General features: G+C 43.7%; 1 protein-coding gene, 1 non-coding gene and 1 pseudogene across 3 annotated transcripts in view; 2 read left to right on the forward strand and 1 right to left on the reverse strand.

Moving 5' to 3' along the window:
* Positions 1 to 1,329: 1,329 nt before the first annotated feature.
* Positions 1,330 to 1,433, forward strand: LOC114513831. The gene has a single exon (XR_003685878.1). It is a non-coding gene; the product is annotated as a U6 spliceosomal RNA (small nuclear RNA).
* Positions 1,434 to 2,667: 1,234 nt separating this feature from the next.
* SGF29 (SAGA complex associated factor 29) overlaps positions 2,668 to 27,441 on the forward strand; it is a 29,159-nt gene continuing 4,385 nt past the window's right edge. Inside the window, exons 1-6 of one of the 2 annotated variants that reach the window (XM_036021224.1) lie at positions 2,668 to 2,846; positions 11,452 to 11,540; positions 13,434 to 13,515; positions 14,103 to 14,191; positions 21,407 to 21,482; positions 22,182 to 22,254. In XM_036021224.1, the coding sequence (XP_035877117.1) occupies positions 14,117 to 14,191; positions 21,407 to 21,482; positions 22,182 to 22,254 (224 nt within the window). In that variant the 5' untranslated portion in view covers positions 2,668 to 2,846; positions 11,452 to 11,540; positions 13,434 to 13,515; positions 14,103 to 14,116. The remainder of the gene's footprint in view (positions 2,847 to 11,451; positions 11,541 to 13,433; positions 13,516 to 14,102; positions 14,192 to 21,406; positions 21,483 to 22,181; positions 22,255 to 27,441) is intronic. The other variant, XM_028512811.2, reaches the window with a different exon arrangement.
* Positions 25,837 to 27,313, reverse strand: LOC118499613 (annotated as a pseudogene).

Consider the following 27,441-nt stretch of genomic DNA (forward strand, 5'->3'; position numbering starts at 1 on the left):
GATTATAACAGAGGGTTTGGCCCAGGCAAGAGGCTCTGAAGATGAGAAGGAGATATGGAGGGAAAGTGCAGGGAAATGTGCTCCCGGCTGCCTTTGCAGAGGCCATGTAGGAGAGGAGGGACGTGGCGGGTAGGGGAGACCTGAAGAAGACTGGAAAGGGAAAATGGATAAGAGGAGGCTTTGGGGCTCGATGAACATGAACACACTTGCATTTTAAGATTTCCCTAGGCAGAAAGATGAGGGGAGACAATTTAAGAGGCTATTATTCAGTCCTCTTAGTGGATATATTGCAATACATCCCAGAAAAGTCTCCACACGGGCCACAAGGGAGCATGCATGGGGTGTTCACTGTCACAAGTCCATCATCATGGGTCTGAATAACTAAAATGTTATGAAATATTGCACAGGTGTTCCAAGTAACAGACTAAGTATACACACAGCAACAAGGACAGGTCTTAAAAGCATGGTGCTGAGTGGAAAGAGTAAGAAATAGAGTGAGGTTCATAGCACAATACCACTTAGGTACATTAAAAATACATGCACACTAAACAACACACATGTTTTCCAAAGACACTCCCACATACCACTGGGGAAGCTGGCAAGAGTAGGAAAAAAAAAGAAATAAAAGACCATAAACATATAAATCAAGAGAGAAGCAATTGCAGAATGATACTGTGCCATAAAGTGAGAAATGACCCTTGGCCAGGTGGCTTAGTTGGTTGGAGCTTGCCTTACACCAAAAGGTTGCAGATTTGATTTCCTACTTGGTCAGGGCACATACCTAGGACCTAGGCTGTGGGTTTGACCCCTGGTTTGTGCACATACAGGAGGCACCAATTGATCTCTCGATCTCTCTCAAAAAAAAAAAAAATCCTTGGGTGAGGGTCTCTTTAAAAATGAGTAACTCAATCTCTGCATCCAGGATTTTAAAAAATGAAAAGATTCTGTACTTCTTTTGCCAAGAGTGAAGGCACCTTGTCCTAGGGTGGATGTGGTAGAGATGAAAAGTGGATCTGCTATGGTATACAAATGAATACATGTAATGCATTTCAGCAGTGCCTGATAAGTACATAGTAAGTGCCCAACAAACTCAAGCTGTTCTTATTTTTATATTGCAGTGATGAATTGAATATGTAAGGGGAGGGAAAGGGTGTTTTCAAGGATTAACTCCGGGTACTGGATTGGACCATTGTTGCCCAGTGGGAGGTGAGAAAATGAAAAGTGACGACTCACAATTCTTTTTGAGGAACTTGGATGTGAAGGTGAGGACAGAGCTCTCCCTAACATATGGACAATACTCTAAAACATTTTTTAAAAACTAATCAAATAGTGCTCACTTTGGCAGCACACATACTAAAATTGGAATGATACAGAGATTAGCATGGCCCCTGCACAAGGATGACATGCAAATTTGTGGAGCTTCTACATTTTTAATAGAACCAGAGGTGTGGAAACAAGGAACAGACTGACAGGGACCAGAGGGGAGGAAAGAAGCAAAAGGGCCTAGTTAAAAACAAGTATACATGACCCTTGGACATGGACAACAGGGTGGGGATTGACTGTGGGAGCAAGGGTGGAAGGGGTGGGCAGGGCAGGGCAGAGCAACCGGGGAAAATTGGGGCGCCTGTAATAGAACAACAAATAAATAAACAAACAAACAAACAAATAAATAAATAAATAACAAATATTAATCAAGTAATACAGTTTTATTGTAGAAACAACAGAAATTACAGAAAGATTCAAACAAATTATTTTGAGTCCCAAATATATCCTGTGGAGCAACTAAGGTCCATATTTGACATTGAGGAAAAATAGCTCCTGAGGCCTTTACAAATGCAAACTTTGTGAAATTGCTGGTGGCATAAATCTTATAAAATGCAGAATATAGAGCTGAGGCTAAGTAAATGGTCACCCCATTCATTGAGATAGACACCACAGAAGGAAAAGAAAGTTTGATGGATGAAAATGATGTGTGAAATTTTGGGCTGAAACAGTTTGTGTTGAAGTCTCAGATTCTTCTAATAAATACAAAAATATGGAGGGGATATTATGTGCCAGACACCATACCAGATACTGGGAACACATAGGTGAACAAAACAGATGATCCTAACCTCACTGAGTTGGCCAGTGTATCAAATAACCAAACTGATAAATATGTCATCATAACTTCGGTAGGGGTTATGTAAGAAACTATAAGATACTATCACACAAACTATTATAGTTAAATGTTTGCTCATATCCTTAATATGTTCCTGCGGAGGTTCACTAAAAGTACGATTTCTGGGTATACGGATTTGCTTGTTTTTTTAAAAATTATTTTAAAAATTTAATAAATGGACTTCTTTTTAGAGCAGTTTTAGGTTTGCAGCAAAGTTGAAGCAGAAAACAGAGTTCTCATACACCCATTGCTCTCCCTCAATTAACAATATTCTTTTTTAGTTTTAAAAAAGTATTCTTTTTAACCAGTGTTACCCCAAGAAATTTAATAACAAAGAAAAATCATTCTCTTACAGAAGTTTTGAGGAACAGGAAAGAATACTGAAAATCTACAAGGACCCTGGTTTGTTAAAATAAGGGTCGGCTTTAGAGTGTGAAAGTGTGTAAAGCAAAAACTACATTTCCCAAGGGGCAGCGCGGCACGTCACGGAAAAAGAACGGCGCGCGTAGAGGGGTCGTCCGCGCTGCGACTGAGTTAGTAAAAGGGAAAAAAGCGCGGTGTTCGACGTGCAGGGAATCTTCGAAAGCCAGCGCGTTATTATCCACAGGCTTTGGAAAGCATTCCAGGGGCAAGCCGACGCCCGCCCTCGCAGTTTCAAGCGCAACGAGCTTGTTCAGCCTGTGGATCGGTAGGTGGGGATGGGTCGCTTTGTGAGACTCTGGGGAATGGCGGGAGAGGAGGGCTAGGATCCTCCCACTGCGCCCCCGTTCCTCCACTCCTGTAAAGGCAGTGCGCGCGCGCTCCCGTCCCCCTGAAGAGAGGCGAGGCTCGGGGAAGCAGGGCCCGCGCGGGCCTTTAGGGTCTACGCGTGCGCTGGCAGGTTTCACGAACTTGGGAAGCAGCCACAGGCGGAGATTTCTGCGGAGGCCAGCGAAGGTGGGGTACTCAGCCCAGGTGCGAGACGACGAGGGCTGAGGATGGGCTCTAAACTCTGACAGTTTTTATCCTGTTCTCAAGATGTGCCCCTTTTAACAAAAGAACCTCATTCTCCCTCATGACACCTCCAATTGCCTTTTCTCAACTCTGTCCCCATTTGCAGCCAAAGCTTCAGTCTATTCATTAGTATCTTTTCTCCAACGAGTCTGTTTCGGCCCCCGTCCAGTCAAGCCTTGGCCCACACCGCTCCACTGAAATAGGTCTTTGTCAAAGCAACCAGTGAACTCCAGGTCGCCAAATTCACTGTTTGATGCAGCCGATCACTGCTCCTTCTTGAAACACCTTGTTCATATGCCGTGGAGAACATTCTCGCCCTTAGCCTCAGCTGTCTCTGGCCTCTCCTTTGCTGGTCCTTGCCCCTCTTCCTTGAATGATTGTATTGTCCCAAGGTTTCATACTAATCTCTTCCCTGCTTTCACTTCCCAGGAGTGTTTCAAGGTTTTATATATAAATACCATCTGTTATGACAACTCTCAAGTTCCCATTTTCAAACCTAGTGCTCTTTCTTGAACTCCAGGCTTTTATTATTGTATATCCACCTCTCACTGCGCATCTCTTAAATGACTGACATTTTGAGTTTTACCCTTCACCTTCCCTAGTCTTCTCGTTCTTCCTGTTTCTCAGGCCAAAGACCTAGAGTTATCCTTGGTGTCTTTTGCTTCTCCTCTCTCCTCATCCTCCATCAATCTGTTAGCACATATTTATCCCTGAAGCTTTGAAGTTTCACTACTGGGTGTTTAATTGTAGATTTTCTCTTTGACACTTGGTTGGTATTTTTTCCCTGAGAATTTGTGTTTTCAGTTCTTTGACACTCTGTCATTATTGAGATTTATCTATTTATCTGTATTCTGTCCTATATGTCCCTTTTAAGAGTTTATTTCACCTACAGATAAGTATGGAACTGTTTAATGTCTCTGTATCTTTCTAGTTTCCTAAGAGCAATGCAGAGAATGTCTCTCTCACTGCTATCCCACATACCTGCCATCAAGTAGGTACTTCATAAATATTGTTAAATGAATGGATTTATAAAGGGGAAGTAACTCTTTTCCAGAGGTGGAAGTAGACAATCCCTCTTAGAATATGTTGGTAACAGCTAATTTTTTTTTCTGAATTTAGGAAGAAGATATTGAATAGCCTAGCCTCACAATTGTTGCTGTGTTTATAGTTTGAAAGACTGTTTAGGAGGTTTGCAGGATTCAGTTCAGTACTCTGTTTTGAGGACTTAGTAGGTGCCAGGTCCTGTTCTAGTTGCTGGAAATATAAAATAAGTAAAACTGCATCCCACTCTGCTGAGAGCTCAGAGTCTGGCAGAAGAGACAAGCAAGTGAAACAGTCTTTCAGTATATATGTGACAAGTGAAAGAATGAAAGTTTGTGTGTGGTACTTTGGAAGTTTGTTTGTTTGAAATATTTTATTTATTTTTAGAGAGAGGGGAAGGGAGGGAGAAAGAGAGGGAGAGAAACATCAGATGTGTGAGAGATACATCAGTTGCCTCATGTACGCCCCCAGCTTGGGACCTGGCCTGCAACCCAGACATAATGCCCTGACTGGGAATCGAACCAGTGACCTTTTGGTTTGCAGGCCAGAGCTCAGTCTGCTGAGCCACATGAGCCAGGGCTGCTTTGGAAGTTTTGATTGCCCTTGGCATTGGGGCAGATGAGAGGAGCCTGGGTGGCTATAAGCAGCTTTGTTCTTTACCCCAGTGTACCATACAAATATGTTCTCTGTGTGCCATGGTATGAAAAAGTTGGCAAATACTGCTATAAAAGTGTTAACATTGTTGCCATTTGATTTGGACCCTTAAAGATGAGTAAATTTGCAAACTTCAGAGGGGAAGAAGAGGAACAATTAAAGGGCATTTCGGGCATTAGGTTTTGTTTGTTTTTAAGATTTTATTTGTTTTTTGAGAGAGGGGAAGGTAGGGAGAAAGAGAGGGAGAGAAACATCAGTGTGTGGTTACCTTTTGCACACACCCACACTGGGGAGTTGGATTGTAGCCCAGGCACATGCCTTGACCGGGAATCAAACCAGTGACCCTTTGGTTCACAGGCTGGTGCTCAATCCACTGAGCCAGCCACACCAGCCAGGGCTCAGTACATAGGGTTTTAAGATTTTATTTATTTTTATAGAGAGGAAGGGAAGGAGAAAGAGAGGTAGAGAAACATCAATGTGTAGTTGCCTCTCATGTACCCCCTACTGAGGACCTGGCCTGCAGCCCAGGCATGTGTCCTGACTGGGAATTGAACCAGCAACTCGTTGGTTCACAGGCCTACGCTCAAGCCACTGTTAGTCCATAGGTTTTTTAGTGACCAACTTTCTGGAGCTGGCAGCTGAGACATGCGGTAGTCACGGACCTTGTTTTTTTTCCTAATTTCCAAATTTGTATATAAAGATTCTTACAAAGGTTTAAAAAGTGAATCTCATTTAGATTTTTGATGAATCATTTGCATTGGAAAAAATATTTTATGTCAGTCAGGATTTGTGTTTACTATATCCACGGAGTAGAAGGTAGTATGGTGAACAAAAACCAAGAGAGTTGGGTGTTGATGATAATAAGGGCAGTTTGAGTCCTTCGAGACTTAGGTTGTACAGTCAGACAACTCTGAATTTGAATCCCACTTCTGCCACTTTTTACTTGCATTGCCTTGATAAAGTCATTCATGCCTCCGAGATGTAAGCTTCCATAGCACTAAGTGAATAGTATGTACTTTGCAGGATTGTTAGGAGGGTTACATAGGATAATCCACATAAAAGTGCTTAGCATATGGTAGATACTTAGTAAGGAATAGCTGTCATTATTTTTATTTTGCTACCTCTTTTTTTCAGGTGCCACAATAAATCACCATCAGTGTAATCTAATAACCTAACTGGTAATTGGCAGCTTACTGTAGACAAATGCTTCTATTTGCTCACTATATCCTTGATCTCTTTTGCTATTGAATATATGAAATTGTGACAAAACTTGAAATTGGCCCTGGCTGGTGTGACTCAGTGGATTGAGTACCAGCCTGCAAACCAAAGGGTGGCCAGTTCCATTCCTGGTCAGGGCACATGCTTGGGTCGTGGGCCTTGTCAGAACATGAGAGGCAACCACACATTGATGTCTCTCTCCCTCCTTCAACCTCCCTTCCCCTCTTTCTAAAATAAATAAATAAAATCTTTAAAATAAATCTTTTGTTTGTTTAAAACAAACAGACAAACAAACTGGAAATTGAAAGGAAGAGTGTAGATTTTAGAGTTTTCAGTCGTGGAATCCCAGCTTAAGTACCAGTATTTCGGGAATTACCCAGCATAACTTAACCTATCTGAACTTCAGTTCTCCCAGTTACAAAAAGATGTGCATATGGAATTGCTCAAAGGTATTTATTTATTTATTTATTTATTTATTTATTTGAGAGAAAGAGAGAGAGACGTTGATTTGTCGTTCCATCCTTTCTTTCATTCATTGGTTGATTCTTATGTATGCCCTGACTGGGGATCAAACCTGCAACCTTGGCATATTGGGATCACACTCTAATTGACTGAGCTACCTGGCCAGGACAGAATTGCTATAAGGTTTAAATGGGAATCACCTGTGTAAGCTCCAGTAAGAAGCATGGTAGGTACTAGGGGAAACACGTGTCATTTTCTCCTTTACTTTTTAAAAACCCGAGTGATAAATGCAGATGCTTATTGATGGTGGCTGGATTGATGGTATGGGATCTGAGTGTAGGGTTTTAGACACCTTGCTCCCCTTTGATTCAGAACAAAATTCGTGTTGTCTTAAGCCCTATGGAATTAGTTTTAAACTGTTAAGTATAGGATGTTTGGATTTGTATGAGACCTAGGCTGCTAGTAGGGACCAGAGTGCTATTTTAGGCAGGGTGTTTAGCAATTAATATGTGCTTTCATTCTGCAACCTTTGTTCCTAAGTATTACCTCTTAGTAGTCAAACTTCTCAGTTACAGCTATGAAAAAGCAAACCCAAACACCAGCCTAAGTGAAAAAAGGTATTTATTGACTCTGACTGGAGAGTCCTGGGTATATCAGCTTCAGACATGGCTATCTCCAGAAGACTAAACTATGTCAGCAGTGTTTTCTGTCCTCCATGTTGGTTTCTCTCTCAGGCAGGCAAAAGCCTCTATCAGTTCCAGGCTTTCATGCTACTCTCTTAACCAACAACTGAAAGAGGGTATCTCTTTGCAGGTAGCTCCAGCAAAAGATCTGAAATTGATTTTGGCCAGACTTGGGCCACATATTTCTTCCTGAACTAGCCCTGGTGGTCAGGGAGAATGTAATACTTTCAATTGCTTGCTTCAAAAAAATATATATATAATAGTACTCTTAAGAAGAACAAAACAGAATCCAGAGTCTGTAGTACATCATTCACAATGTGCAGAACACAATCCAAAATTACTAGTATACTCCTCCGTGGAGCCAAGGTAAGGGACAGTTTCCCAAAAGGAAATTACAGCGCTGTTACCAAAATCCAGAAAAGGTGCCAGGCAAGATGCTCAATTTGCTCCAGTAATGATGTCAGGCCAGCTTTCCTGCAGATACTGAGTATAAACTCTGCACAAGATATTGGGTGAAAACCCCACTATTTGAAGGCACTGGAGAATAGTCAGAACAGGCAGTAACTGAGCAGGAGATCCAGAAGAAGGAAATGACACTGGTGATTTCCTGTTTGTTTATTGTCGGTTTTAATGCCTTGTAGGCAATATGACAAAGGTGCGTTTTAGAAAAAAGATAGCCACAGAAAAGGAGTTCCAAATCTTTGTATAAAAGTAGTTTTGCCCAAATGTCCATTTGTGGGGGGTGCTCTGCCCACAGGGCCCCCCTGCACCACCCCCTACCCCCCACCCCCTGCCAGCCACTATGGATGGGAATAAGTCTACTAAGACATGATCTGCTTGGGGAGGAAAGATGGCTGATCTCTCAAAGGAGAAGGGCCAGGAGCCTGTTCCTCAATGGGCCTTTATTGGGTTCACTTTGCACAGGAATACAGGTAAAGCTCATCAATTATTGTCAGGCAGTAAGGCTCAAACAATAGATACCATACAGAGAACTACAAGGGCTTATTTTCAGTCAGGTCTGTTACCTAAAGGGCTACAAAACTTTGGAAAGCAAACTCATTTCCTGCTCAGATCCTTATCAGAAAATTGAGAGCATTCTTAGCAAAGCAGGTGTCACAGGATTTTATATATTCTTTCTCAGGCCTGATCGTGGGGGCAACCTGCCCTTTCCAGCCCAGGGCTGCACCACCCTCTCACTGTTTCAGGCTTAAGTCAGGCAGGGGAAGTAAGGCAGCCAAGAGATTAGGAGACTTCTTACAGACAGAATGAGGACTCAGGCTATGTCAAAGCTGAGGGGCGAGAGTCCATCACCCGCTTTTGCTGTAGGCCCCCAAGTCCTTCCCTGAGGGCATCTTAGGTCATCCCTCCCTTGAGAAATCTTACCTGTCACTGGCTAACCAGTCATGCACTGGGGGCCAGGCAGGGTGAAGTAAAGGGGGCAGAGGCAGCACCGCTGCCAGGGAGATAAGCTTTGTCTCCTTAGTGGCTTATGGTCTTAAGGTCTCTCACTCAGCCTTACCCATGGGGAGTTACAGCTTCTGAAACCAGGCATGGCAGTTCCCAACACCTGTCAACTAATGAAGGGATGAGCAAAGTGGCATATGTCCATACAATGGAATTTTATTCATTTGTAAAAGGAATGAAGTACTGATACATTCCACAACATGGATGAACCTTGAAAGCATTATGCTAAGTGAAAGAAGGTAGTCGCAAAAGCCTGCATATTGTATGATTCTGTTATGTGAACTCTCTAGAATAGGTAAGACCATAGAGATGGAAAGTAGAACAATGGTTGCCAGTGATTGAGGAGCAGAGGAATAGGGAGTGACTGCTGCTGGGTACAGAGTTTTTTCTTGGGGTGATGAAAATATCCTAAGATAGTGGTGATGGTTACACAATCTTGTGAATATACTTAAAAAACAACAACAACAACACTGAATTAAACCCTTTAAGAGTGAATTAGCCCTGGCTGGGTTGCTCAGTTGGTTAGAGCCATCCCCCAATGCACCAAGACTGCAGGGTCCATCCCCCATCAGGGCATGTACAAGAATCAACTGCTGAATCCGTGGGTGAGTGGGATAATAAGTTATTGTCTGTGTCTGTCTATCTGTCTGTCTCTCCCCACCCCTGCTCACTCCCCTCTCCCTTTTTCTTTCTAAAATAATTCTTTTAAAGAAATACCAGTTTCTAAAAAATAAATAAAATAAAACCCTGTTAATCAAAAGATACCACCAAGATGAATAGACAAGGCACAGGCTAGGAGAAATAATTTTAAAAATTCACATTTGGCAAAAGACTTACATCCAGAATATATAAGTAACTCTTAAAAATCAGTAATAAAAAGATAACCTAATTTAAAAAAGAGGCAAAAGACCTGGACAGGTGTGCCATAAAGGAATCCAAATAAGCACTACAGAAGGCGCTCAACGTCCTTAGTCACCAGAGAAGTACACATTAAAACCACAATGAAACACTACTTCACACTGGCTAAGATGGCTAAAATTGTTTAAACTAAATAAAAATGACAACACTGTATGTTGGCAAGAATACAGAGCAAGTGGAAATTCATACATTGTTGTTGGGAGTGAAAAATTGTACAACTACTTAGTTTCTTATAACACTAAATGTATACCTCAGACCTAAGTATTTTTAAAAAGATTTTATTTATTTAATTTTAGAAGGGAAGGGAGGGAGAAAGAGAGGGAGAGAAAGAAACATCAGTGTGTGGTTGCCTGTCACATGCCCACTACTGAGGACCTGGCCCGCAACCCATGTGCCCTGACTGGGAATTGAACCGGCATCCCTTTGGTTCTCAGGCCCATGCTTAATCCACTGAATCATACCAGTCAGGGCCAAACCTATGTATGTATTCAAGAAAAATGAACATCTGCCTCAAAAAAGACTCATATAACTGCTCAGAACCATTTCATATATAATAGCCCAAAACTGGAAAGAGCCCAGGCACCATTTAAAGAACTGGTTAAACAAACTACTTTGCTCATACAATAGGATGCTCCTTGGCAGTAGAAAGGAACCGATTCCTGATGCATACAACATAGATGAATCTCAAAAACACGTTAAGTGGAGGAATCCAGGCACTAAATAATTGGATGGCATGATTACATTTATATGAAGTTTTAGAACAGGCATAACTAATGTTAGTGAAAAATATCACAACAACCCTGGCTGGTGTGGCTCAGTGGATTGAGCACCAGCCTGCAAACCAAAGGGTTGACAGTTCAATTACCAGTCAGGGCACATGCCTGGGTTGCAGGCCAGGTCCCCAGTAGGGGGCGCATGAACAGCAACCGCACATTGATGTTTCTCTCCCTCTCTTCCTCCCTTCACTTCTGTCTGAAAATAAATAAGTAGAAGCTTCAAAAAGAAAAATATCAGAACAATCGTTTCCTCTCTGGGTAGAATATAGATGGTTTGGCCTTCTAAGTCACTGGAAAGAGAGTGCTAGGAGCCAAAAAAAAAAAAAAGAGCATTAACCCCTGCCTGAATACCTAAAATCTTGCAGGAAATGCTGGCCTCTCGTGTTTTAAGGATAATAGTAAGATCAACCTGGGAACCTTGGACTCTGCTAATAAGCGTCTTGGACTAGAAGCTGTCTTGCCATCTGGGAGCTGCTTGGCCTTTCTGTTGGATGCGCTTCAAGTCAAGTGTAGTTCCAGTCCCCAGTACCTCATGCCTATGTGGCACCTCATTCCTACTTGGCTTTGTACCAGAGACATGGTGTTGTCAGAGTAGAGAGCCCGAGAAACCTTTGCCTCTACTTATGATGTGTTTTCTGAGAAAATTAAAGTCGTAACTGACTGGATCTGGAAATAACCGTAGTTTAGTAGTTTGTTGTAAAGTCAAAAAATGAGATGGTTCTCCCAGGCAGGGCACTACCCAGTAGGCCAAGTGATCCTCCAGAATCCTGTAATTCATCTCGCACTTCAGACTTACTTCATGTTGGACAGAAATGAGGGGAGATAAAAGCATGTTAAAAGTCACAAGTCACCACTTACATGTGTGGGGAACCCAGTAACTGGTGTGGGGCTGAGTGTTAGAGGGCCTAGAAATGTCTCTTCAAAAACGGGGCCCTCTTTTCACACTGCCACCTGCGGGCTGCAGATTCAGCCCTACACAGTTTGGTATATGACCCTCTTCCCCCCAGAACATGCAGGTCAGCTTTTTCACTTTGGTTTGCTGAACGTTTCAGCCTCAATCTCCTGTGTCTGTGTGTCTCTGTAGCTACCATTGACAAAAGGTTTTGCTTGTATTTACATGTGATACCACTGGAGAAATAAATACCAAAGAAACAACAGTGATTGCCTCTAGGGGTGGGAGGTATTGTACTTCTTGAATTGTTCAAATATTTTTTTACTTTGTGCATCTGTTAATCTACTCAAAGGTTTTTTTCCCCTTAAGAGAAACAGGCTTTGTGTCCACCCACAATGAGACAGACCAAATTGAGATTTAGATTCTCAATGATGAGATTCTAAACTAAGACTGTGGCAGGTATGGTGGAAGAGAGGGGACTGTACTTGAGATAAACTTCTGAGGCAAAATCAGTAGAATTTGAATGGAGCTTGATCATGGAGATGGGCAAGAAGGAAGAATAGGTGACTCCGGGACTGCCCCTTGGGAAGCCGGCCTGACAGTGACGGACACCATTATCCCCCATCTAGAAGGCAGAGCAGTGCAGGGCAGAAAGTGTGAGATGTCTGAGGGGCCTCTTGGAAGTGCATAGAGAGTGAGAAGAGGATCCCAGGGTGATCTTCCACTGGGGTGGGAGAAGAGGACAGCAGAAAGGTTACACGGGTGGTTAGAGAAGTAGGGGAGATTGAAGACGTGGAACTGCAAACAGCAGAGCCTTGACAAGCGGCGTGTGGTCCGGTGTTCAGTGTAGAGGAAGGTTCCAGGAGCCAGCCGATCAGCGGGAACTGAGGGAGAGCCAGACTGTGATGGGTTGAAGAATGAATGGGAGTAGAAGGAAGAATGGTGGGTACTGTGTGCCAGCTCTGTGCTAGGTACAAAATGTAAAGTGATCCTTACCCTCAGAGATTGGATGAGATAGGGGAAGAAACAAATATGCACAAAGAATTTTAATGTCATTCGGTAGGCACAGAGGTGGAGAGATACGCAGGGTATTATGAGAACACAGGTAATTTAACCCAGACTAGGACTAGTAGAATAGGTGAGTCAGTAGTAATCGTGTCTTAGAGAATAAGTAATTAAATCAGGCAGGGTATTGGGGGTGATCTGGTTGTGGGAAGGACATCCCAGACAGAGGGAGCAGCATGAACATAAGGCACGGAGATATGAAATTACATGGCGTGTGGTCAAAAGCAGAACAGTTCAGTACTGCCGGAATATAAAGTGTGAGGCAGACAGTGATGAGAGGTGATGGGGTCACGGGAGAGACAGGGGTGGAAGCCCCGTCATGCTTCCTGCAACCTTGCCGCTCTAACCTTTTTATTAGTTCTAATAGTCGTTCAGTGGATTCAGTGGGTTAGGGTTTTCTATTACAAGGTCATGTCATCTGCAAATACAGTTTTACTTCTTCCCTCCTATCTGTACTATTTTATTTCATTTTATTGCATATTTGCCCTGGCTAGAACCTCCAGAATAGTGTTGGCTTGTTCCTGATCATTGGAGGGTTGGGGTCGGGGCGGGGAAGATTTCAGTCTTTCACTGTTAAGTATGATGTTAGTTGTGGGCATCCTTAGATGCCCTATGTCTGATTGAAGAAGTCCCCCTCTGTTCTTAGTTTGAATGTTACTTTTTTAATAAGCAGAAGCATAGATTTTAAGATACGAACATTTAAATGCATGGAGTTCACAATTTATTATTGTGGAGGGGCTCACTCTGTTCAGTGTGACTCTGACCTTTGTGGGTAAGGAGATGTATTAACTGCATAACCTGTCTAAGAAGATAAGGTATCATACAAAATTTCAGTGCCCTAAAATTTTTCCTCTGTTTTTCAACCTTTATTTTTAGGCATATGTCCGTTTTTACCTAGTTATAGTAATTACTCTTTTATTACCTCTTATTATTCTTTTTCTAATTACCTTTTATTGCCTTTTACTTTCATCAATACATTTGTCTTTCCTTAAGTCAGATTTTATTTTTTGCTAGTTAATTTCTCTTCCCTCTATCATAAAAAAGGAACAGTGCTTTGTGACCTAGAAAGTGTCCTTATATAAAATTTTACTTGAATCCCCATTTTACAGATTTTTTAAATTGGAGACCAGAATGCTTAAATCATTTGTCAGCAGAGCGGGGCTAGGGCATGCTGCTTTTCTAAGTGACCTAGTAAGTGCTCCTTGATTTGGTTGAACGTGTTGGATACAGACATCATTGGATTGGGGTAGAATTTCAGGACTACTGGCTACTACATTAGTTTCCTGGGGCTCCTATAACAATTATCCCAAACTGGGTAGCTTAAAACAGCAGAATGTATTCTCTCACAGTTCTAGAATTCCCAAATCAAGGGGTTGGCTTGGTTCCAAAACCAAGGGTGAGTTCCTTCTTGGGTGCTCAGAAGAAAGCTCTGTGCCATGCCTCTCTCCCAGCTTCTAGTGGCAGCCCGCAGTCCTTGGCGGTCCTTGGTTTGCAGCTGCCTAACTCCCGTCTCTGCCTCTGTCCCATGGCTGTCTTCCCTCTGTATGTGTCTCTCTTTGTCTTTTCTCCTCTTATAAGGACACCAGGCCTGTTGGATTAAGGCCCACCACTACTCTAGTATGACACACATCTTAATCACATCCACACAGACCCTATTGCCAAGTAAGGTCACATTCACAGGTACCAGGGGTTAGGACTTAGACATATCTTTTTTGAGGACGCAGTTTAACCCATAACAGCAACTAATGAGGTTCTCTTCTGTTCCCCCTCCATCCCAGGCGCCCCATATGCCATGGCCCTTGTGTCTGCTGATTCCCGCATTGCAGAACTTCTCACAGAGCTCCATCAGCTGATCAAACAAACGCAGGTAAAAGGCCACCACCCTCCACTCCTGGAGGGGAAATGGCTGTGATGCTGACATGTGGAGAGCTGGGTGGGGTCATGTCCAGAGAGATTGGACATGCAGGAACCAAGATGATGTGTGAAGGGGGGGGTATGACTCCCATTTCTGTTGGATTATTTATCATGTGGAGGATCTCGTGATTCTTTGTTTAATAACAACTATACAGTTAACCCATTTAAAGTATATAATTCAGTGGTTTTTAGTGTAGTCAGCAGAGTTGTGCAACTATCACCATGATCAATTTCAGAACATTTCATTGCCTGACAAATGTGCACTGCACCCAATAATAGTTACTCCTTTTCCTTACACCCCTTTCTCAGACAAAGGAAGTCTTATCAGGCAATGTAATACAAGGATTTAGAGGTTCTCTCTCAGAAGTTGGCCAAGGGCCACGCCTTTTTTGGAATGTGCAGGGTTTGAAAACTCAGGCCTGCTGAGTTAATCTTTTTATTTTTTTATTTTTAAGATTTTATTTATTTATTTTTAGAGATAGGGGAAGGAAGGGAGAAAGAGAGGGAAAAAAACAAATCATTTGTCTCTCTCACACACCCTGACGAGGGACTAAGCCCACTACCCAAGCAGGTGCCCTGACTAGGAATTGAACTGGTGACCTTTTGCTCTTCGGAATACCCCCTACCCCTAACCAACTGAGCCACACCGGTCAGGGCATGAGTTAATCTCTTAGTGTACAAGCCACCCTCTGGCCCTTGGCCTAAACTCGCTTATAGCATATTTGAGCATTTACTTTTTTAATATTATCTAAGATTTTTCTTTTTTTATTTTAATTGTTCAATTCCAGTTGTCCCCATTTTCCCTCCATTACTCTCCCCTGCCCTGCCCACCCCCCACCTCCCACATTCAATCCTCCCCACCCCGTTGTCTTTGTCCGTGGATACTTTATACATGTTCCTTGACGAATCTTCCCCTTCTTTCCCCCATTTCCCCCCTCCCCACTCCCCTCTGGTCACTGTCAGTTTGTTCTTTATTTCCATGTCTCTACTTTTAATGTGCCATGTGTATCTCAATACAGCAATAATATCAGTATGGATATGCCTAACATTTGGAGGAGCCAGTGTGGGGAAGAGATAGACTTAAAGAAACCACTAATCTGTACTTAGAGATATTGCATACAATTTCATATTGTTGAACTAATTAGATTATTCATTTCCCTCCATCTACCACTATCTGTACATTGTGATAAATTTGTATAGAAATATCTAGTATAGGGCCCCGGCTGGTGTGGCTCAGCGGACTGAGTGCTGGCTGCAAACCAAAGGGTTGCCAGTTCAATTCCCAGTATGGGCACATGCCTGGGTTGCGAGCCAGGTCCCCAGTAGGGAGTGCGCAAGAAGCAACCACACATTGATATTTTTCTCCCTTTCTCCCTCCTTTCCCCTCTCTCTAAAAATAAATAAAATCTTTTTAAAAAATAAAGAAGAAAAAGAAATATCTAGCATAGAAATTAGCTGATGGTTAGTGAAGTCCAGTTCTTCCTCAGTACACTCATTTGCAATGAGTATTACATTTTGAGAAGGCTTGGACTCAGTCTCCCAATACTTTTGGTTATCAGTATCAGTGTTATCATCTCACTTATTGATGTAAGGTAATTGAATCTTACCAACAATGCCAGTATGTTACACCACATTGAAGTATGATCATGGTATAACTCAGTTTCATTATAGAACAAATCAGTAAGAATTACAGAGCTATTTGTTATGTCTTCCCAACAGAATCAGCCCTGCCCATCCACCAGATATTGTTATGGACAGGCTTTATTAGAGTTGGCCATAAATCAGTCATTTCTGGATTCCACGTCAGCTGGGGATAAAGCCAGTCACCCTGTCTTGGCTCAAAGGCTTGTACTGAGACTGGTTTCCATTGTATGCTGTTGTGTATCAGCACAACAGCCTACCCCCCTCCTAAGGAGAGGACAGGTGGTAGAGTGAAAGTCCTATCTCTGCCACCTATACTTTAGGATATTCTTATTTTGATCAATTCTTGGTCGCGTGTACTCAAGGTACATCATTGTGACTTACAAGTGCCCCTAAAGGGCTTCCATAGATCTGGAGGTCCATAGCATCCCCTATTTGTGTCCCTTTAGGTTCAGCAAATAAGCATAAAGAGCCATTGCCCTATGGCTACTCAGCCTCCATCTATTTTAAAATAATCAGGAAGCCCAGGTGGGTAAGGGTACAAGCCTTTTCCCAGCAACAGATGGGTCCTAGAATCATCCGGCATTTTTTGTTGAGTTGGCCTAAACCACTTCACTAAAGCTTCATCATCTTTCCAAGCTGATGAGAGAAATCATGTCAGTCTTTTTTTTTTTTTTTTTTTTTTCCTGACTAACACATCTTTCCCCCTTGAATGCTGCTTCTCATTAAAAATGCATTCAGCCCTGGCTGGTGTGGCTTGAGTACTGACTGCAAGCCAGAAGGTTGCCAGTTTGATTCCCAGTCAGGGCACATGTCTGAGATGTGGGACAGGTCCTCATTTGTGTACATGCGAGAGGCAGCTGATCTATATTTCTCTCACATATCAATGTCCCTCTCTTTCTCCTTCCCTTCCTCCATCTCTAAAAATAAATAAATAAAATCATTTTTTAAAATGCATTTAGCTCGTCCCACAACACATACACCCTTTCCTTTCTGTAAGCTAGTGTTGCTTACTCCACCGTGTATTTTGTGGCCTAGGTGCAGTTAAGATACATAGTTTGTACCTGCAAATGTGGGGTACCCTCTACTAGGACCAAATGAGTAGTAGTTGAACCTGGGTGTAATCTAGCCCGAGTGTACCATACAGCCTTTCAAAACCTTCCCTGTATCAGGGTGGGGTGTTCCCCAAGTGAATTTGGACTCAGCATGTGGTGCCTAGTTCTTTAATCCTATCGAAAACCCATTTCCCCCCTCTTCTTTTAAATAGTTTCTTGTATACAAAAACAACAGTGATGTGTAATTGCGCATAGCGTGCTGCAGCATCTCATGCATACACTGCCATTATTTTATCCATTCTGCCTTTCTCAGCGTTCCATCACCCAAGCTGATAGTTGTACAGTGATCTGTCTGCTGAGAGCCATACACTGCACTGTCCATTGCTCCGGGATGGAACGGTTCCCAGAAATTCCTTCCCAAATGATATCCTTTGTGGTGGGCTGTAACCTGAAAACCAAGAGTCAAAAAATACTGGGACACAGGACTTCCGGCCAAGATGGAGGTGTAGGTAGACACACTGTGCCTCCTCACAAAACCAAAAGAAGGACAACAACAATTTAAAAAACAAAAAACAACCATAACCGACAGAAAATCGAACTGTATGGAAGTCTTGACAACCAAGGAGTTAAGGAAGAAACATTCATCCAGAACGATAGGAGGGGTGGAGACAGGCATCCGGGTGGAAAGGACTCACAGCAAGGTGGCAGCTAGAGGACCAGGGCAGGTGAGGCAGCGGCTGGTGGACTGGGTGGTCCCACATTTGCAGGCAGATAAACCAGGAGGAACAACTGGGTAGTGAGACAGACCTTGCAACCCAGGGTCCCAGCGTGGGGAAATAAAGCCTCAAAACTACTGATTGAAAACACCTGTGGGGGTTGAGGTGGCAGTGGGAGAAACTCCCATCCTCACAGGAGAGTTCATTGGAGAGACCCATAGGGTCCTAGAACATACACAAGCCCACCCACACAGGAATCTGCACCAGAAGGCCCAATTTGCTTGTGGGAAGCAGGGGAAGTGACTGAAATCCAGCAGAGAGCAAGCGTCATTGTTCCCTCTCTGACCCACAAACAGCATCACATCCCAGGGACTGGGTTGCCCCGCCCTGGTGAATACCTAAGGCTCTGCCCTTTGCTACATAACAGGTACACTGAGACAAAAAAAAAATGGCCCAAATGAAAGAACAGGTCAGCGCTCCAGAAAAAAATACAACTAAGCAACAAAGAGATAGCCAACCTATCAGATGCACAGTTCAAAACACTGGTAATCAGGATGCTCACAGAATTGGTTGAATATGCTCACAAATTAGATGAAAAAATGAAGGCTATGCTAAGTGAAATAAAGGAAAATGTACAGGGAACCAACTGTGATGGGAAGGAAACTGGGACTCAAATCAATGGTGTGGACCAGAAGGAAGGAAGAAAGAAATATTCAACCAGAAAAGAATGAAAAAGCAAGAATTCAAAAAAAATGAGGAGAGGCTTAGGAACCTCCAAGATATCTTTAAACTTTCCCACATCCGAATCATAGGGGTGCCAGAAGGAGAAGAGGAAGACCAACAAGTGGAAAACTTAGTTGAACAAATAATGAAGGAGAACTTCCCCAATCTGGCAAAAGAAGTAGACTTCCAGAAGTCCAGGAAGCTCAGAGAGTCCCAAAGAAGTTGGTCCCAAGGAGGAACACACCAAGGCACATCATTATTACATTAGCCAAGATGAAAGATAAGGAGAGAATCTTAAAAGCAGCAAGAGAAAAGGAGACAGTTACCTACAAAGGAGTGTCCATAAAGACTAGCAACTGATTTCCCAAAAGACACCTTGCAGGCAAGAAGGGGATGGAAAGAAGTATTCAAAGTCATGAAAAGCAAGGACCTACATCCAAGATTACTCTATCCAGCAAAGCTTTCATTCAGAATGGAAGGGCAGATAAAGTGGTTCTCAGATAAGGTCAAGTTAAAGGAGTTCATCATCCTGCCGAGCAAGCCCTTATTTTATGAAATGTTAAAGGGATTTATCTAAGAAAAAGAAGATAAAAAATACTAACAGTGAAATGACAGCAAACACACAGTTATTAACAGCCACACCTAAAACAAAAATAAAAACTGAGCAAACAACTAGAACAGGAACAGAATTACAGAAATGGAGATCACATGTAGGGTTATCAGGAGGGGAGTGGGAGGGAGAGAGGGGGGGAAAAGGTACAGAGAATAAGTAGCATAAATGGTAGGAAGAAAATAGACAGGGGGAGGTTAAGAATAGTATAGGAAATGTAGAAGCCAAAGATCTTATATGTATGACCCATGGACATGAACTAAAGGGGGAGAATGTAGGTGGAAGTGGGTGTGCAGGGTGGGGGGGAAATGGGACAACTGGAATAGCACAATCAATAAAATATATTAAAGAATAAATAAATAATACTATTTACAAAAAAAGAAAACATACTGGCACACAGCCCTGGCCAGGTGGCTCAGTTGGTTGAAGCATCATCCCATGTACCAAAAGGTCACAGGTTCAATTCCCCATGGAACAGGAGGCAACCAGTGTTTCTCTCTCTCTCTCCCTCCCTCCCTCCCTTCCTCCTCCTTCCTCCTTCCATCCATCTCTCCCCTCTCTCTAAAAAGCAATAAAATAATGTCCTCAGGTGAGGATTAAAAAAAAACAGATATTGGCACACATATTCCTAAGTGAAAGAACCCAGTGTGAAAGGTTATATACTATATGATTCCACCTATATGGCATTCTTGAAAAGGAAAAAGGAGACAGTACAAAGATAAGGGGCCTAGAAGGACAGAGAGGTGAATAGAGGAAACACAGGAGTTTTAGGGCCGCGAAACTATTCTGTATGATTCTGTAATGGTGGGTACATGACGTTATGCATGTGTCAAAACTCATGGGATGTACAACACAGAAAGGGAACCTTAATGTAATCTGGGGCTTTGGTTAATAATTATCAGTGCAGGGGAACCTCGGTTCTTGACCTTAATTTGTTCTGGAAGGCTGTTCGAGAAGCAGTTTGTTCAAAAACCAAATCATACAGGTGATTGATCATACAGGCATCAGCATGAAAGGATTGTCGGGTCCAAAACTGAAGTTTTGTTCAATAACCAAGACATTTTTTCTATGAACAACTTGTGAAGGAACCAAATTGTCTGAGTTCAAGAATTGCTGGTTAACCAGTGTAACAAAAGTACCGCACCAAAGCAAGATGGCGATGAGGGGAAACTGCAGGGGAAAGAAGGTACATGGGAATGAACTGTACTGTCTGCTCGATTTTTCTGTAAACCTAACATCCTTATAGTTCATTAATAAAGCTTTAAAGCTAAAGAAAAAGAGGGTGCTAGCACGCTGCTGGGATTCCATTCAGTCGTCTGCAGTGTGTCCTGATTATCATCATACCGTATGACCATGTGTCTGTCAGAGGGATGCTGCTTGGGATTGCAGGCTCCCGTTCGACTTTGTCGGGTTCTGAAAGCAGGGGTGGTCTCGGCAGATGCGTGGCTTTACCTTCGGTGCATCTGGTATAACTGAGTTAAGAGCCAATAGTATTCTCTTACTCTGAACCTATCTTGTGGTATTAATATAATAGTGAATTTACAGCATTGCATAACCCATTCATTCTTTTACCCTCGGCTACTGTTCTCCTTTTCTCCATTTGTCATTCATTTTTACCCAGACTTTACTATCCTTGAAAGAATGTTAGGATCACCCACTGTGCTGGCCCACATTGAGGCAACACCACTAGACGTGAGAGTCATTTTCTGCCTCCTCCCACGCCCCCCCCCCCCCCAGCCGTTCCCGTAGGGTCGGCTCACACAGGCACAGAACTAGTGGGCTATTGCCACAACTGGGCAGCATAGCAGTATTCACTGTTGACTTCGTTTTGCCGAGCACTTAGAAATTCTGACTAAGAATCACCTCTGCTTATGGCATCTTCAGTCACAGCCCTGATCCCAGGACCACTGATGTGGGGAACAATTGCGCCAGCATCCTGCCCCACCCCTCTTTCCCCAGGTGAATTGATCGTAGGTGTATGTGTTAATTTCTGGACTCTCAATTCTAGTCCATTGCTCTATATGCCAGTATCACACCATTTGACTACTATAGCTTTGTAGTAAATTTGGAAATCTGGAAATATGTGTCCTTCCATGTTTTCTTCTTTTTCATAATCATTTTGATTATTCTGGGTTACTTGAATACAGTTTCTACAAAGAAGTCAGCTGGAATGTTTATGGGGATAGTATTGAATCTGTAGATCGATTTGTCTTTTCCAATAGTCATTAAATGTATAACTTGTGATTTAATTTGAATGTCTTTTGTAATACTTTTGCATTAGTGAGGGGGGAAGTCCTTCTGAACTGGTCCTGAGTTTGGATCTGGAAGATGAGGGCCATATTTATGACGCCTCTGGCCTGGGGTGCTGGGACCACAGCAGGATGACAGGCCTCCCTCATGTCCTGTTGACCTGGCTGTTGCAGGAAGAGCGTTCAAGGAGTGAACACAACTTAGTGAACATCCAGAAGACCCACGAGCGGATGCAGACAGAGAACAAGAGTGAGTAGCTGGGCCCAGGAGAGAAAGGGAATTAGAAGAGGGTGTGGGCCAGGACTGGGAAATGGCTGCTATGTTCTTCTAAAGGGACTTTTGCATGTATCTGCATAATCCAAAACGAGCTACTTCTTAAGCCAGAGGGACAGTTGTCCCTTATGCTGGGTGACCTAAGGTGACGTAGGGGGCAGATAACAGACTGCCTGGCACTAAGGAACCTTAAAATCCCCCAACTGTAGGGACTGACAAGTCAGTGAAATGAGGCTGCATCTAGGGGAACACCGCAGAGCACAGGAGCACCTAGTTACTGGTGTCTCTAGAAAGCCCTCCTCCCCCCCACCCCATCCCCGTGCCTGAGGCCCTCAGAAGGTTGGGTCCCTGGCCTTGTGCTTTCCAGCTCTCGAGCACCTTTGAGAATTGTTCTCTGTTTTCCCATGCCAAGAAATATTTTCTGTGTGTATCATGCTATGGCAGAAGCAAGAAAGCCCTCCCTTAGATGTACTGATGGCATTGGTACTGTATTAAAATGTGAACTCAGTACACAGAATTCAAGTGCCTCGAGGAGCACTTCTGAGCCAGTAAAGCTCATGCCTTGGCCTGTGGCTTCGCAGTGCCTCCCAAGGTCTGATCGTGGTAGACTAGAGGCAGAGCCACATGCATGCCAGCTGTGCCTCACCCACATCTCTCCCTGTGCTGACTCCGCAGTCTCTCCCTATTACCGGACAAAGCTGCGTGGCCTCTATACAACTGCCAAAGCCGATGCGGAGGCCGAATGCAAGTGAGTACCATCCCAACCCCCTGCCGTCGCTTCCCCTCCCTTGCCCAGATGCTGGACAGCAGGAACCTCTGGACCACAGCCTCAGCCTGTCATTCATTCTGTGTGTGAACCTCCCCTGTGGGGCGTGCCTGCCCTAGAGCCCACTTCTAGGCCCTCTCTCCCCTACCCCTGCTGTTTTATAGACGGCAGCAAGGCAGGAGTCAGATCCCAGTGGTGCCATTTACTAGTCATGTGACCCTGAGCAGTCACTTCCGTGGAGACTCCGTTGTGCCATCATTAAAATAGGGATAATAACTACCTGTAGAATTGTCAACATAAAATGAGATAATGCATAAAAAGTGCCTAAGACTTGTGTTTTTCAAACTCTTTTGACCACAAGTCACATTAGGAAATATTCTGTATTGTGGCGATAATAGTAACAGTAAGAACTCTGTGGCCTTACTCTGTGCCAGGTACTAGTCCAACTACTTCATCTATTTATCTCATTTAATCCTCTGAGGGACCCTGAAATGGGGGTTGCCACATATAGCAGATGAGGAAATCGAAACAACAGGGGGTTTGTAATCTGACACGAGTCACAACTAGTTAAGTGGAGGAGCCCAATTGTAAATCCCAAATCCCTGTTCTTTAATACCATGCTAAAATGGTGTGATGATGCCTTTCCACAACACACACACTTATTTCATATGTACATATATCACAGAATTAGAACAAGAAGTATAGTTTACAGGCTATTATTGCATAGCCTGTTCTGTTTAATTTTTTTTAAATACTGAACGTTACCCAAGAAATTATTACATGATCCACTGATGAGTCATAGCTTACAGTTTACATAACGCTGCCTTGTACGTGTGGGCGGTGGCTAACGTGCCAGACCCTGGGGGGACTGCCATGCTCAAGGTCAGCACACTGAGCATTACAGGTAGCTCCGGGACTCTTCCTGTCCTCCCACCTGGCTATTCCCTGGTTCGTTCTTCCTTGGTACTCACAAGCCCACATCTTCTTTGCCTGCTGTCAGTCACTCTGCAAGCCTCTGCTGGCACTACCCTGCCTCTGGCACTGAGCAGTCCCCATATAGAGACATAAGGATAGTAAGGATCCTGCCCTCAAGGACAAGCAGTCCAAAAAAAGAAAGTTTAGTGGACTGTGTAGTTAGTGGGCCTGCAGAGATGGGGCTCACTGTGACTCGGGATCTGGGACAGCCTCAGAGGAGGAGAGGCTCAAGTTGGGGACCAGTAGGCAGACAAGGCAGAGAGGACAGAGAATGCAAAGGCCAGGGAGGAGGGCCTGCAGGACGAGTGCATTTGGGGAATGAGAACTAGTCCTGTGTGGCTGGGGAAGGAGGGCAGGAATGTGGAGGGCCTCCAATACCTGGACTTTATCCCGGAGTGACATGACAGGGAGCCAATGAAGATGTAAAGCAGGAGAAAAAAACCCTGGCTGCACTTGGGGAGTAGACTAGGTGTGTCAAAGGCCAGTTAGGAGACCAGGCAAGAGACCCTGATGGAGCTGAGATCAGATGGTGGCAGTGGGGGTGGAAAAGCAAGAGTGGAGATTTCTGAGATCAAATTGGGGGCGGTTGGGAGTAGAGAAGCTGAAGACTCCAAGATTTTTATCTTGGACGAATGGATTTGGTGGGGTTCCCTATGACAGTTTGGGGAGCAGAACAAAAGAGTGGGACTGACTTGTGGGGAGGAGACAGTGAACTTTGACCGAAAGTATTACCTTCTTGGCTCTCCAGCCCACCAATCCCCACCCCCTTCTTTTCCCTGATTTGCAGTTTTCTTATCTGGCCACGGTCAGGCCCCTTTTCCCAGTCACCCGGGCTGGTGTTTGTCTTGCATGAGTCAGAGTAACTCATGCTTATCTGAGATTAGAAGGCAAACAAACTGTCCCTTCTCAGCTTAACTGCTAACAAAGTGAGGTGACAGCTTTTGAAACCAGTTTGGTGTGGGCTCTTCTCTGGCATCGACTTCACAGAGTTAAGCCTCTCTCATAACTCTGGGTCCTACCGCAGTTCTGCTGCCGTTTTACTTTTATAGAATCTCAAACATGAATATATTCCTTAGCTAAACCCTGAACAGGGCCTCCTGAGCACCAAATGCCATGCTGGGTGCGGGAGAACAGGTGGGGCAGCAAAGATGCCAGCCCTGCCTGCAGGGAGCCCCAAGGCTGGGCCGGGAATACTCCTTACCCTGCAACGCTGATCCAAGCGCTACAACACACGCCAGCTCACTTCCTAAAGAGGTGAGTTAAGACCATCTGGAACTGAAGAGGCGCCAAGTGCAGGCTTCAGGAACCAGCCCAAGTCCTGGGAGGCGTTGCTGTTCCTTCCACTGTGTGTACCGCACTGCCTCCCAGCTGGTTTTCCTCCTCCTGCTTTACAGAAAGTGGAAAGGAACCCCTGTGTCTTCATTTAACAAGCATCTCTTTTTAAAAAAGGCCTTGAGGTAACACACTGGCAGTAGGAATCGCAGGGAAACAAGATAAAAAAATCTCACTTTCCATATTCCAGTGGAAGGCAGGTAGCCATTCGCAGGGGGGAACAAGTTATTTACTAACCTTAGTTCAAAAAGCACAGCGAACGGCCGGAGAGATGGTATTTCACACTTTGACTACAGATAGTGAGTCATTCGCAGCCTCACTCACTCAGAGTGCCAGCTAGGGAAGGTAGTTCTAGGAGTGGCAAAGCCGGTGCAGGCAGAGGTACAGTTTAGCTTTCTAAAGGCTGAATGGCTCACGGACCAAGTGTCAAATGGCTGGAGGACAGAGTGAATGCCTGGTCCATCTTTCCGATCCTAGCACTGGGGCCTGGACAGCAGACCACTCGCTGGTGGGCGCCTTGCACTGTGAGTATTGTCGCATGTGACTGACCAGAGGAGTGCCCTAGTCTTCACAGTCACAGGCTACATCGGCTCTCCCTCCTCACCCCGGACACAAACCACTTAGAGTTGGGCACAGAAGCCATGTGCCTGAGAAGCTGACATTTATTGCCTTTACGCTCCTGTCACAGCACCGCCCCAGCTGCAGCCTGGGCAAAGGGGGGTGGGCAGGCAGTTCCTGTCGGCTCCACCTGTATTGTGCCCCTGGGCTCGGCTGCTTTGCATCTAGCTTCGCAGGCACAACTCCAGCTATCCCAGCAAGAGAAGAAGGCCTAAAAGGAATTATTTTTTTCCCCTTTCATATTTTTTAAATGTCACCCTAATCAAATAATTATACTTTGAATTTGTACGCAGCATTACTGGAGTATTTTAAAGGGCCTACACCATAATAGCCCCTTATACCATAATAGCCTCTGACCCATAGGTCAGAGGGGAGGTGCTGAGGTTGGGAGAAGGGAGGTTAGGACTTGGGGCTCGTAACTGTTCAACAGAATGATTTATTTGGGGTAGAGCTCAGATACTGATACTGATTTAACATTTTATTTATATATAATTTCAGAGTTACGTAAATGTAGAATTTTGCCACATCTTCACCATTCTGTGTATACACATACATATTTTTCTGAACTGTTTACATTGCAGACATGATGTCCCTTGACTTCTAAATTTATCAGTCAGTATTTCCTAAAAACAAGGACAATTTTTTTACCAGAATTTATTATGTAGCTAAATCACAACTTTACATTCAAGAGGAAGTAAATGAAACATGTAGAATAGTTTAAATATAGAAATAGAAAAGAACATCCAGAATCAGTTCTGTTGGAATAGAAGCTTAGTAATCATTGAAGAGCAGTGTGTTCGCCCTGGCCAGGTAGCCCAGTTGGTCAGAGCATCGTCCCTATATGCCAAGGTTGTGGGTTTGATCTCCAGTCGGGGCACATAAAATGCATTGATGTCTCTCTGTCCCTCCCTCTTTCACCCTTCCTTCTTCTTTATAATCAATAAATAATTTTTAAAAGAACACATTTTTTACAAAACAGCAAGAGTATTGTGTTCAAGCCAGTGTCCCAGGAAGGACTTGGCCATAGCAGAGCTATTCACAGTCAGACCGAGTGACAGTCAGAAGATAGTTCTTATCTGGAGCTGCCTCGATTTCACGTTTCTTGACCCGATCCTAAGAAAGGCAAGGTCATTCTGAGGATCAGTTTCACAGACTGTGCTCTTGGCCTGCATTGTCAGCTGAAGAAGACGACCTGCATGTTGAATTGTTGAGTTGTCCAAGGTTGTTTGGGTTGGAATGTCTTCTGCATTTACAGCCACTGTCCCAGTAACCCCTTTACAGCTCTGTATCCTCTTTAGGGTTTCCTCCACTCCTGCCAGTATTTTTGTTTCATCCATTAGGATCTTTCTTTTGCTGTCATCATTTGCCAAGAGTTCTGAGTCACTGAAAAGTTGTAGGCAGTAGTGGTGGAGGTTCTACAAAGTGCCCAAGGACATTTTTAGATAACCATGGTACATTTCTCAAAATCGGACCAATATAAAAATATTAACTAATCTACAGATTTACTCAAATTTCATCTTTGTCCACTGATGTCCTTTGTAGCAAAAGAAGTTTTTTCCAGTACAGATTATTGTTGCATTTAGTTAGCATGTTTCTTTAGCCTCCTTCAGTCTGAAACAGTTTCCAGGCTATCTTTTCCTTTCATGACCCTGACATTTTGAAGAGCATAGGCCAGTGATTTTGTTGAAGGCCCTACCATGTAGATTTGCCTGTTTCCGCATGATTAGATTCAGGTTTTACACTTTGGGCAGTAATACCATGGAAGTGATGTCCTCCATACATCATATGAGAAGATGCTGCCCCATTGGTTAAAGTAGTCTTTTCCAGGTTTCTCTTGTGTCAAGTTACTGTTATTTTCCATTGTGTGATTAATAATAAGTATCTTATGGGAGATACTCTGAGACTGTGAATATCACATTTCCTATCAGATGCACTAGTTTTGGTATCTGTTTATGATTCTTACTTAAAACAATTGGGTGAGGTTTTTTTAAAAGCTTTTCCGGGGATTCTGATATCCAGCTCGGATTGAGAACCACTCCATTAATATCTCACAGAACACAGCCAGGACGTGCCACATAGACCCGTGTCCTCCAGACAGGCCCCGCACCAGTGATCAGACTTCCACCAGCCACACTTCATGGACGCTCTAAGTGTACTGGGCAGGTGTTTGCTTCCCCCCTCTGCCGTTATGGGGCACGTATGAGATCGTGGCCACTTAATTTTGGAGGTTCAGATTCGCAAACA

Source organism: Phyllostomus discolor, chromosome 3, assembly GCF_004126475.2.
Source record: "Phyllostomus discolor isolate MPI-MPIP mPhyDis1 chromosome 3, mPhyDis1.pri.v3, whole genome shotgun sequence".
NCBI classification, from domain to species: Eukaryota; Metazoa; Chordata; class Mammalia; order Chiroptera; family Phyllostomidae; genus Phyllostomus; species Phyllostomus discolor.